The sequence below is a fragment of the Typopeltis vanoorti genome, chromosome 5 (genome assembly GCF_054136105.1).
Source record: "Typopeltis vanoorti isolate ZY-2024b chromosome 5, IOZ_Tvanoo_1.0, whole genome shotgun sequence".
Taxonomy (NCBI): domain Eukaryota; kingdom Metazoa; phylum Arthropoda; class Arachnida; order Uropygi; family Thelyphonidae; genus Typopeltis; species Typopeltis vanoorti.
Genome location: NC_143553.1, coordinates 135,082,305 through 135,095,357, shown reverse-complemented (window position 1 = coordinate 135,095,357; position 13,053 = coordinate 135,082,305). Strand labels below are relative to the sequence as shown.

The window sequence follows — 13,053 nt, the reverse complement described above, 5'->3', positions numbered from 1 at the left end:
TGAGTCTCCAGACTCCATGGACTCCACTCACACAGTCATCCAGTCTCTGAATGACCGTGCGAGTAAAAACTAAAGCAATAAATAAAACCAAAGAAGATAAAGAGGACATGAAGTTCCTGTATAGTCAAGCGAAGCTACAGAACTTTTAGCGGAATGCTATGTTCAGATTGTTTTGTATAGTATTTGATGTTATCTCTCAGAATTGAATTGAGCTGTGGGTCAGAAAATGAAAGATATACAATTTCACTAAGCTCATACTGTGCAATTCCTAGAATGGTTATTTATTTAATTTTGGTATGTAAATATTTCCTGAGGTGGCAGTAGCATAGTGCATACTAGAAGGGGTGCCACATATGGTTACAGATAAAATAAGTCTTTTATTAAATAAAAAAAAAAAAGCTAAAATAAGTAATTCTAGTAATTATTTTGGCTATTTTATATACTTCACACTGTAAAGTTTTGTGTGTGTGTGTGAATGCATGTATAAAATTCAGTATGCAATATAGTTCACAGGTAGTGTTTCTCATGGCAATGCATATGAGGAAAATGGTGGCCAAACTTCCTTGTTCACTGAGTTCAGCATGAAGGATTTCATATGATGTAGTGTGCGTGGGTTCTCTGTACTCATTACCAAGAGTGAATGGTTTATGGTACGAAAGTAAGAGTGGAGAGAGAGTGCATTGGAAATTTTTTGTGTGTAACTACAAGAAATGCTAGTGTGGAAAGCTGGAGAAGGAAGGAAATAATATTAACAATGTAAAACAAGATAGTGAAAGTGGTATACTGAGAATGCAGAAGGGAACGATGCTGTGCAAAATATGAATGAGACCATGAAAGGAGTGGCTGAGGATAATGTGGTGACAGTAAGGAGTGAAATAGATGCTTATATAGCTACTTTCATAGGACAAAAAAGTGAGCTAGACTGACTGGAAAAACGACTGTCATGTGGTACTTTAGGAAGGAGAATGAAAGTTCATGAAACTTGTAAGAAGGTATTGTATGAAGATTTGACGATAAGTGGTGTAATTAATGAGAAAGTGACAAAAGCATGTTTCCCAGGTGGTGCAAAGATCAAGGATGTTGTTAGTGAAGCTGTAAGTTTGCAGAGTTTACAAATGATTTGAAAAGCGAGAAATATGCAATAAGAGAAGATATGAAAGAGTTAGAAGTGAAAAAGAAGAGAAAGAGAGAAAGAAAGTAAGTGTCGCATTGTGAGTCTGCTACCACACAATGTGACAGGGTGAATTGAGAAGGGTCATGATTATGAATGAGTTAATGAGAAGATTGTGCAGGAGAAATGGTGTGCAGTTTATAGATGTATGGAGTGAATTTGACGAACAAAAGGACTTAAATATGCTTGATGGGCCACATTAAACAGTTTTTGTTTTTTTTAGATGTTTGGAGAAAGTATTGTTCAATGAAATGTTGGAAGTACAAACTCAGGGAAACTAGATGTATTGGGGGGGGGGGATGCAAGTGCAGGTTTAGCCACTCCTGAGACAAATGAGTATGTATACAGAAATTATTATGAAATGCTGAAAGTCCTTTCATAGGTTTCAAATCCAAAAGGGTTGGTAATAACATTACACAAGGATAACTGGTGGTTCAAGGAGATGTTGAAATGCATGTACACAAATGCCAGAAGTACCAGAAATAAAGGCGAGGAATGTTTGGCATTGGTCAGCTCGATTTGGCCAAAAATTATAGGCATTAGTGAGACCTGGCTGACAGAAAGTGGTATAGCTGCAGGAACAGAATGTAAAAGGCACTGTATTTTCAGGAAGGATAGAAGAAATAGGACAGGAGGTGGGGCATTGATGAGGATACATGAACTTCAACCAATAAAATAGAAGTCGAAGAGGATTTTAGGTCTTGGGGAAAATGGTCCGTTTGAGTCTATCTGGTGTGAGATAGAGGTCAATAGGACAAAGTATATATTTGGTGGCTGCTGCTATAGTTCAAGAGATCCACAGGAAGATTTGGATACCATGCATTGAAGATTAGCACAAATGAGTGCAGGCTGAGCAATTATTATGGGGGACTTCAACAATAGGGATATATATTGGAGGGAGGAAAGAAGGCATGGCAAGATGGAAGTGAAATTTATACAGTTGCTACGGGATAATTACATGAAACAACATGTTACTGACAGGACAAGGAATTTGAGAATGTTGGATCTGGTAACAGCATCAGAAGATATACCTATAACCAAGATAGATAAATCTCTGCCTCTAATCAGGGAAACTAACCATGCAGCCTTGACCTAAGAAAGGCCAAAATCTGATTATGAGAGAAAATTAGCTAAGTAAGCCAAAGTAATTCCAAAAAAGTTTTTTTTTTATTATGCAGTGAGTAAGAGGAAGAATGACTATGCAAGGATGACTATAATCAATGGTGATGGTAGGAAAGATGACAGAAACAAAAGAAATAGTGCAGTGGCAGAGTGATCACTTTGCAAAGGTGTATCATCCAGGTGGTGATTTTACAGTTGCTGACAGAAATTGATGTTAGAATTGAGGTAGACAAACAACAATAAGTGTTCAGCATATTGAAAAATAGCAATGTGAATACAGCAGGGGGAATGGCTGTCATGTCTGTCCATGTGCTACTTGAATGTGCAAGAGAACTGAAAGTGTCCCTAATGAAATTGTTAAATCTAAGTATGAGCTCTGGCAAAGTTCTGAGGAAGTGAAGAGAGTAATATAGTTCCACTACATAATAGGGGCTCCAAGAGAAAAGTAACAAATTATAGACCACTTAATATCACAGAAGCGGTAGTGAAAGTATTGGAAAAATTGGTTATAGGTCTTCTTCTTTGAGTGCCATCTCCTATCAGAGGTCAGCAACTGCCTTAGCAAATTTTGAGCAATCCTCAGCCCTCTAAGCAGTCATTCAGAGTTCATGCCAGTCCACTGTCTGATGTCTGCCAGCCAAGATTTTCTTCATCTTCCTTGTCTTCTTCTTCCATTTATATTCCCTTTTATAATCAATTGAAGTATCTTAGATTTTTTTATTACAAAGTAGGTGACCAACACATACAGTTTTCATTTCTTTTTATGGTAATAAAAGTTCACGTGATTTCCTGATTTGTTCCAGTACTTCCTGATTGGATGTTTTTGCTGTCCATGGGATTTTTAACTTTCGTCTGTATAACCACATCTCAAAGGCTTCAAGTCTTTTTATTGATGTTGTCTTCAAGGTCCAAGTTTCTGCACCATACAGCAGTACAGATCATACATAGCATTTAACCATGCGTACTCTAAGCTCTAAATTTAAACTGCAGTTACACAGTGTTGATTTCATCAAGAGAAATTTTTTTTCTTGCCATTTTCTAACTTTTATTTCCATTTCTGGATTGCAATCTTCATTTAACCAGCATCTGAGATATTTAAACTTTGCCACTCTTTCTATTTGTTTTCCATTTAAAGAAAGTGCTGAATTAAGAATTGGTTTCTTACTTATGACCATGAATTTAGTTTTGGTGATATTTATTTTTAATTCCATTTTTTCACTCTCTTCATTCACTAGTCCAGAAGATTTTGAAGATCCTGAATATTGTCAGCCAGGAGAGCTTCATCAGCATATCGGATGTTACTGATGATTTCACCATTCACATTAATCCCTTCCTTTCTTCCTTTTAAGACGTTTTGAAATATGGCTTCTGAGTATAGGTTAAAAAGAAGAGGTGACAGCACACATCCTTGCCTTATTCCTCGTTTGATGTTAATGGAGTCTGTAATGATGTTACAGACTCCATCAACTTGAACAGATGCCTTTTGGTTACGATATAAGTTTTCAATGATCCGGATGTCTTTATCATCTAATCCAATTCTTTTTATTAGTGCAATCATTTTAGCATGTTGACTTTGTCAAATGCTTTCTTGAAGTCGATGAAGCAAATGAATTATTATTATTATTATTATGTGACACCTCCAGGGAGTCCAAAGACTCATCAAGGGAGAGCAGGGAAACTGCACCCAGCTCTTCATAATCATATAATTACTCCTGCATTCATAGTTATCTATCCCAAGATGTGGCTAGATACATGCTTGATTGCTCCCCCTCCCCAACATCTCTAGTTTACCACTTCCAAACTCTCACTCAACAATGCTTTCTCCAAGAATCTAACCAAAATCATTTAAATGCAGTCTATCATGCATATACAGGTCCTTACGTCCATCAAATTCACTCCACACATCTATAAACTGCACAATCTTCTCATTGGCAATCATTGCCCTTCTCAATTCTGTCCTATCACACTGAGGCAGCAGACTCATATCTTCTAACAACTCTATGAAAGAGTCGTTAGAAGATGGTGAACATATTTCTCACCTTTCAAATCATTTGTGATTGTCAAAACAATTAATTCATTCACTTCTTTCTTCTGCAAACTTAAAAGTTTCACTACCATCCTTTAAATGTATTCCTATTGTCTGAGAGATTATTCTTCAGGCCTACTTCAGCAAAAATGAAGGAAAAATGTGTTAAAGGAAATTTGCTTACTAGAAGACATATGCAAGTATATTAGTCAAGTGAGAACCTCTTCTTTTATTGTGATAGTAGGAATTTCAGAGGCAAGAGAGACTGAATGACTGTGCGAATAAAACCTAAATAAATAAATAAAACCAAAGAAGATAATGAGGACAGGAGGTTCCTGTGTAGTCAAGTGAAGCTACAGAACTTTTAGTTGAATACTATGTTCAAACTATTTTGTATAGTATTTGATGTTATCTCTAAGTTTCGAATTTAACTCTGGGTTAGGGAGCGAAAGACATACCTTTATTGAGCCGACACAGTACAATTCCTAAAATGGCTATTTATCTATTCTTTGTATTAAGAAGTTAGATATATAGAATATTATTATAAATTAGTTTACTATTTTTAATTCTACAGAGAATATTAATGTCAGATCTCTTTAGAGAGATAAAGGGAATTACTAAATGAATGTAACTGAATCTATTATATATATGTATACTGTACGCTTAAATTAAATATTTTTTTTTTTTTTTTTTTTTTTTTTTTTATATGAGAGTTTCATTCAGAATTCAGAACATACTGATTTTGAAGCCAATGAATCATCACGGATATGAATCAGAAACATTCTATCAACTAAACAACATTTATATATAATTTTATTTATCTTACTCTCCATGACTGACTTTAATATAAAAGGTTAGATATGTACACAAGGTGAAGAATAACAAATAATGCATGTTGTTTATTTTTTAACGGTATATATTAGAACACAGAATAATAAGTAAATAATTATTTATTAACTTATTGCTGACATTTCGCTGGTGTTATAACCAGCATCTTCAGAGCACAAAAACAGAGTTTGTCACAATACGCGAGACTATGACAACATGGTGTAAACAATGGACTGGTTAAACAAAATTGTAGCAGCAATACAAAGACTAGAGTCCTGACTTTGGCACCCTCTATCTGAAAAAAAAAATGCAGCTATCACATAAAACTAAAATCCTAAACAGTGGAAGAAAAAAAAAAAAAAAAAAAAAAAAAAAAAAAAAAAAAAACACAGTACTAGTTTTTTCTTAAAATTACTGTCTCCCAGATTTCAGGCAAATTTATACAGCCATATTTATTGAGATTTGGAGTGTGTTTCAGGGCTTCTGTTGCCTCTAAGAACAATCTCTCTGACTTGTAAGAGCTTCTGTGCAGTACTTTTGTGTTCTTCCAGTTGATCCTGTGTGCAGGGGTATCCAGAGCATGGTCTACTAGGCCTGACTTGCCATAGTGATAATGCCGGATGTATCTTTTGTGTTCGTTGATGCGGATGTTCACAGTTCTTCCTGTTTGACTAGTAGGCTTGATTACATGAGCGGGTACTTCGTAGACTCTTGGATGTGATAAAAGGGGAATGCTGTCCTTGGGAGAGCAGATAAGGGTTGCTGATTTGCCACACGGTCTGAATGTGGTGCATAGTTCATATTTATTAAGAATTCTAGAAATTTTTTCAGATGTGCCTTTAATGTATGGGATGGTGACTATTTTGTTGTAGTTCTCTGTGGTGGATAGTGGGAGGGGTTTCCTAGGAGCATTTAGTATTTTGTTTATCTTATGGGGATTATAGCCATTGCCCAATTGCTGCTGAACTGGCCTACATAAGTGAGCCAGTTCAGCAGCAAGAGCATTGTCATTGGAACAGATTGCTCTCGCTCTGTAGGATGATGAACACATAAGTCTGTCCACACGCTTAAGGATTCTTCACGGAGACGATATTGTACGCAAGACATGACAATATGGTAAGTGGAAGTTAAAATTGTCGTGGCAACTGAACAGGTTAGCCTTCTTAAAGAGGTGCCGAGACACCAATTTAATACCGAACTGTGTTAAAATCAAACACAAGTTCAACTCGGCCAAAGCCCCACACATTTATAAAAGGTAGAGTGTAGCGCTATTACGAGAACAGACTAATGCCACTCGTCTGGAATTAGCAAAATCAAATTCAACCATCAACACAGTAAGTGAATCACTATATAATATTCTGAATATGGAACTATGGGAGATCCTAGATAACATCACTGACACAATGACTAAAAAACAATTCAACATAGTCAAAAACCGGCACCGAAATAAGTTTGAAAATCTCCAACAACGCAGCACTATACAACGACCACAATTACAACAAGATCTCGTCATCGTGAATTTATCCTTAAGCAAAGAAGCCATTAGTGCTTTAAGTAGAGGGCACAATTTTGCCACGACTCCCAAACAAGTTCCAAAAGCCGAAATAATGGCATCCATTGAACGGGGAATATACGACCTGCCTCCAACAATAGCCAACAACATACGTTTAGATGTGGCCAACATCCTAATCAAGTCTAAGCCTCCCAAAAATAATATCCAGCATAAGGAAATCATTGCTGTAAAAGAGCTACAGAATAATAGCCAGATTATCATAACAAAAGCAGACAAAGGGAATGCAACCATGGTGATGGACACAACAGAATATGAAAACAAAATGCACATGTTACAAGATCAGTCAACATACAAAATTATAGGTCGCAATTCCACCAACACACAAAAGAATAAGATACGTAAATTATTGAAAAACGTCACTTCCTGGCACAAAGACACAGTAAACAAACGCAAGCTCTTCCATGTTAAAACACCTAGGATTTATGCAGCACCAAAAATTCACAAACAAGGTATACCCTTATGCCCAATTGTGGACAGTATAAATAGTCCCACATACAAACTGGCTGGATATTTAGCTAAGCTACTAGCCACTCTCACAAACAATTCTCCTTCTTTTGTCAAAAATTCAGCCCACCTAAAAAGCATCTTACAACACCATACCCTTAAAAGCTCAGACTTAATGGTAAGCTTTGATATCACCTCACTATCCACAAATGTACCACTAATAGAAACCCTCAATCTACTGAAGTTACCCCCCCCCCTGATATATTTGAACTATTCAAATTCACAATACATGCAGAATATTTCACATGAATACAGCCACTCTCAAACCAACACTTCGGCTACGCTATGTTGACGATGTGCTTGCTATTTGTCCACATGGCCCAGAGACATTGGAAACATTCTTAGAGCATTTAAATAGCCAACATCCAAAAATCCACTTTACAATGGAACTGGAAGCTAATAACTGTCTACTCTTCCTGGATACACTTATCACACGTCTTCCAGATGGTTGCTTATCATTTTCAGTTTTTAGAAAACCCACACATACAGGGAGATATTTACACAAACAATCACACCATCACCCTTCTCAACAATATGGCATTTTAAAAATGCTAACTCACAGAGCGAGAGCAATCTGTTCCAATGACAATGCTTTTGTGGCTGAACTGGCTCACTTATGGGGATTATAACCACTGCCACACCTTCTTGGGTAATGGTTGTAATCCCCATAAGATAAACAAAATACTAAACACTCCTAAGAAATCCCTCCCACTATCCACCACAGAGAACTACAACAAAACAGTCACCATCCCATACATTAAAGGCACATCCAAAAAAATTTCTAGAATTCTTAATAAACATGAACTACGCACCACATTCAGACCGTGTGGCAAATTAGCAACCTTTATCCGCTCACCCAAGGAGAGCATTCCCCCTTTATCACATCCAGGAGTCTATGAAGTCCCTACTCATGTAATCACGCCTACTACGGTCAAACAGGAAGAACTGTGAACATCCGCATCAACGAACACAAAAGATACATCCGGCATTATCACTATGGCAATTCGGGCTTAGCAGACGCTGCTCTGGATACTCCTGCACACAGGATCAACTGGAAGCACACAAAAGTACTGCACAGAAGCTCTTACAAGTCAGAGAGATTGTTCTTAGAGGCAACATAAGCCCTGAAACACACTCCAAATCTCAACAAATATGGCTGTATAAATTTGCCTAAAATCTGGGAGACAGTCATCTTAAGAAAAAACTAGTACTTTTTTTTTTTTCTCTTCTTTGTTTAGGCCTCTAGTCTTATGTGATAGCTGCATTTTTTTTTTCAGATAGAGGGCGCCAAAGTCAGGACTCTAGTCTTTGTGTTGCTGCTACAATTTTGTTTAACTAGTCCATTGTTTACACCATGTTGTTATAGTCTCGCGTATTGTGACAAACTGTGTTTTTGTGCTCTGAAGATGCTGGTTATAACAACAGTGAAATATCAGCAATAAGTTAATAAATAATTATTTACTTATTATTCTGTGTTCTAATATATACCGTTAAAAATAAACAACATGTATGATGGACATATAAGTCTGTCCACACACATAAATAATGCAGTTCACAGGATAACATAAATGACACAATCCATTTACAGTTTAACATACCAAATGTATTACCAAACATTCTACTACCTGAAACATCATGCATCCTCACTGGCATGGAAATGTACATTTCCCCCATACCAGTCTAAACTGTTATTCCCTATATAAGCCTTGGTTCTCCAAAGGTGTGCCAAGGCTGTACAAGTGAAAAATTGAGCATATCACAATTAGCTTTCATCCAAAACTCCATCTTCCTTTAGTACTTAAATCCAAGCTTGAAACTGATACAAGAAAATTATAAATGCTTCCAAAACAGACTTTGAAAGAGCAAAATTGCATCCTCTCCAAACAGCAGTCAAGCCTGTTGGTCTTGTGGCAAAGCAGTTGTTTGCAATTTTTGCCCAACACTTTTCCCATCCCTGTCTCACTAAGATGGCTCTACCATCTCATCTTCCACAGAAAAACCATTCCAAATGCTCAATACTCAATGCCTTCTCCTCTGTCCTTTTGCTAGGAAGAGATTAGAATACTGTCAAAATTAGGCACTAAAAAGTCTCCTGTACTGATGGCATGCCACTGATTGTCCTCAAGGTTTGTGCACCAGAACTGACTCTCTTCCTATGTTGTCTTTTTATGCTCTTTTACTCCAATGGTATCTACCCCCATAGGCTGAAAAATGTTCAATCCATATCGCTACCATGAAACTATCAACCAATTTCTCTCTCACTTCAATTCTCTCTAAAGTAATGGAAAGAATCATCAACACTCAAAGGCACGCTACTATTAAATAACTGGTAGTATGGATTCCACTGCTGTTAATCAACAGGAGATCTGCTTACATGCCACTCATCTCTTAAAAAATACCATGGAAAAGTTTGTTGAATCTCAAGTGATCACACTCAATATCTCCAAAGCTTTTGACTGGGTCTAGAACAAAGGCCTATTAAGTAAGCTCCCATCATTTGGTGTCTCCTACACCCTCTTCCTTCTGTATATCAATGACCCACTTCAGTTGACTGCCAACAGCACACTGCACTCCTCCCTTGCATTTGACAAACCTTGCACTACACAAATCACCACAACTTCAGAACCAAGGGCAGAGGAGGTTGATGCTCTGATCTCCAAAGCCAATGGAATTCAGATAACTTTGTAAATTTCAGTGCTAGCAAAACACAGTTCTGTCTTATTTCCTACAAAAAACATTTTCTTTCAATATTAACTTTGACAACACTCAAATCTCTAAACAATATGAGATTTCTCTTTTTGGAATTACCCTGACATTAAGCTTCTCCTGCCACGAACACATTGCAACTATTGCTCCTCGGCTTCCAAAAAAAATAAGATTTCTCTTCCACTCAAGGCATTACTTCACTTATGAATAGCTGTTAATTAACAAATGAATTATATACACATTGCAAATCTTCCCAACTATCAAATATTGCTCTCACATTTGGGGTGGCATCCCTAAGAGCTCCTCAAAAATACTTGACCTCAATATGGAAGCTGCAATTAGATTGATTTGATCTATCCCTTGGATTATTAACCAATCAATAATCTATTGACTAAATCCATTGAAATCATGCAGCTGAAAAGAAAAAGTTTATTTTCATTCTCCTTCATCTCTGCTACTGCTGTATTATGAAACAGCCTTCCACTGCCCCCCCCCCCTGTGTTTCCCAATGAATACAACGTACAGGCCTTCAATCAAATGTAAACAAGCTTCTCTTTTTCCAACTTGTTACCCATACATGGTATTAAAGTACTACAGGTTTATCAACCAACCTCTTGAGCATGGGCTCAATATAAAAACACTTTCATCCTAAATCTATTAAAACACATACAATCAAATACTCAGCATCTGTCTGTCATAGCATACTATATGTTCAATGACATTGTGTATATAGGATTACCATAAAAAAAAAAAAAGGTGTAGTCCGCATGGTTACGTGCTCCGCAACCATATGCCTGGGAAAGGAGCGTCATGTGTTTGATTCTCGTCGCTGACGTGAGGAACAAAGGATCTTTCTCAGACATAGCCAAGTTAGCCGGTCCTGGGTGTGGACTGCAGGGTTTTCTCCCCAGTTTATCTGAGGTTTTTCCTCCACAAAGCAGGCAAGCTGATCTTAAGAAGACAACACTTTACAGACAATTAGACATGGTTGAGAGTGGAGGTAACGACCCCATCTCACAGTGAGTTATGAAACCCAAAAATGGGAGGCCAAGGTCCTACATGGGGCCGTAGTGCTGAATAAGATAAAAAAGAGATGTGTGTGTGTGTGTATGCACACACACACACACACAGTATATAAAATTAGAGCAAAATTCAAGTAGGTAATGGACTTCCTTTAGAATTTACCACTGTTGTGTTATGTAAAACTTACTGAGACATGTTTCTTCTTTCTCTCCTGCAATCTGTGAGTCACTTATGGTATCTGTGATTCGACTAACCACTTCCCCAAGGAGAAATCCTTCCTGAATATCAAAAGAATTACATTATATTAATACTCAATTCAACACTAGCTTATATTTAACATTAAATATAAGTAAATATAATAATTATACACTGTTTTGACATAGCATTCAAAACACTTCTGTAAAGTGAATAAAACACTTCATCACAAGAACTAATAAAAGGAATACCCAGACGATGATGGGTATTTCAATAATTTTTGATGACGAAGTTGAAGGCTGTTTCGATGAATAATTAGATATCCTCACTTTCTTAAATACAATCTAGTTCTAGAGATTAGATCTAATTAAAACATCCACAGAAGTTAGCACATTTACAGATGAAAATGTCTTAGGAGATATTTGAGAAATTATTCCTATATCAAAATATTCTATTTTATGAACATTTTTCTTTAAAATTAAAAAAAAAAAAAAAAAAAAAAAAAAAAAAATTTTTTTGCAAAGTTAAATCATCTTTTTCTCCTCCTGAATGATTAGGCATTTATACAGGGTGTCCCAAAATTCACGCAAGAAGTAATTTTGATAGAAAACACAGGTTTTTAATTAAAAATTGTAATTTCTTATTGATTCATAAAGTATACAGTATAGGGTTATGCATGGAATAGCATATCGGGTAAATGGCCTCCACGGCTTTCCTGGCACATATGCACTCTTTTGTCGAAATTTTGCATAAATGTGACTGAATTTCATTGTTACAGCACTCAATTTCCTCCTTTAAGGCGTGGGCTTGTTGGCATAAACCTTAGACTTCAAAAAACCCCAAAGAAAAAAGTCCAACGGCGTTGTCACATGATCTGGGCAGCCAATTCTGATCACCAAAACGGGAAATTACACGACCAGGAAATGACTCGTGCAGTAATTGAATTGTTTCTTGGGCTGTATGGCATATGGCACAGTCTTGTTGAAACCACATGTCGTCCACATCCATATCTTGCAATTTAGGCACAAAAAACTGGATTATCATGTCGCGATAGCGAGCACCATTAACTGTTATTGCCTCACCAGCAGCATTTTTGAAGAGGAATGGACCGATGATGCTTCCAGCCCAAAATCCGCACCAAACAGCGACACGTTGTGGATGCATTTGTTTCTCAACAATCACTCGTGGATTTTCTGAACCCCAAATGCGACAATTTTGTCGATTAACGAAGCCATCAAGATGAAAATGAGCCTCATCGCTGAAGATGATTTTGTTCGAAAAATAAGCATCCACTTGTTGTTGTTCAATAATCCATTCAACGAACTCTCTTCGCTGTGTGTGTGGTCAGTAGGCTTCAGTTCTTGAGTCAATTGAACTTTGTAAGCATAAAGATGCAAATCTTTCGTGAGAATACACTGTAGAGAGCGTCTCGAAATGCCCAATTCAAGACCACAGTGCCGAATTGATGTTCCTGGACTCTCAGCAACACTCTCACGAACTGCTTCGATGTTTTCTGTTGAACGACTTGTCGAAGGGCGGCCAGAGTGTATAAGATCACTAATTGATCCAGTTTCCTTGAATTTTTAATTAATCTCTTCACAGCTGATGAAGTTAAATCACTATTCCGACCATATTTTGTACGAAAATTGCAAACTGTAGCTGCCAAACCTTCATTATTTTTAAAATATTGCTCAACAATGAAAATGCATTGTTCTTTCGTGTAGTGCGCCATTTTTAATAACCCTGAACTGTCAGCTGTCTTTTTTTTCTCGTTTGCAACACTTTACCGCACAAATGGCGCTAAATTTAAATCTTGCGTGAATTTTGGGACACCCTTTATGTTCCAGCTTCACTGATCTTTCCGTCTTGCAGCTGATCTTCCTCCCCCCCTCCTGGTCTATATTT

General features: G+C 37.0%; 1 protein-coding gene across 1 annotated transcript in view; it reads right to left on the bottom strand.

Annotated features, from left to right (window-relative positions):
- Window positions 1-13,053, bottom strand: part of LOC150106839 (BRISC complex subunit Abraxas 2-like) — a 139,804-nt gene that overhangs the window by 84,280 nt on the left and 42,471 nt on the right. The window contains exon 2 of the mRNA XM_090392748.1: window positions 11,141-11,231. Within this exon, the coding sequence (XP_090248874.1) occupies window positions 11,141-11,231 (91 nt within the window). The remainder of the gene's footprint in view (window positions 1-11,140; window positions 11,232-13,053) is intronic.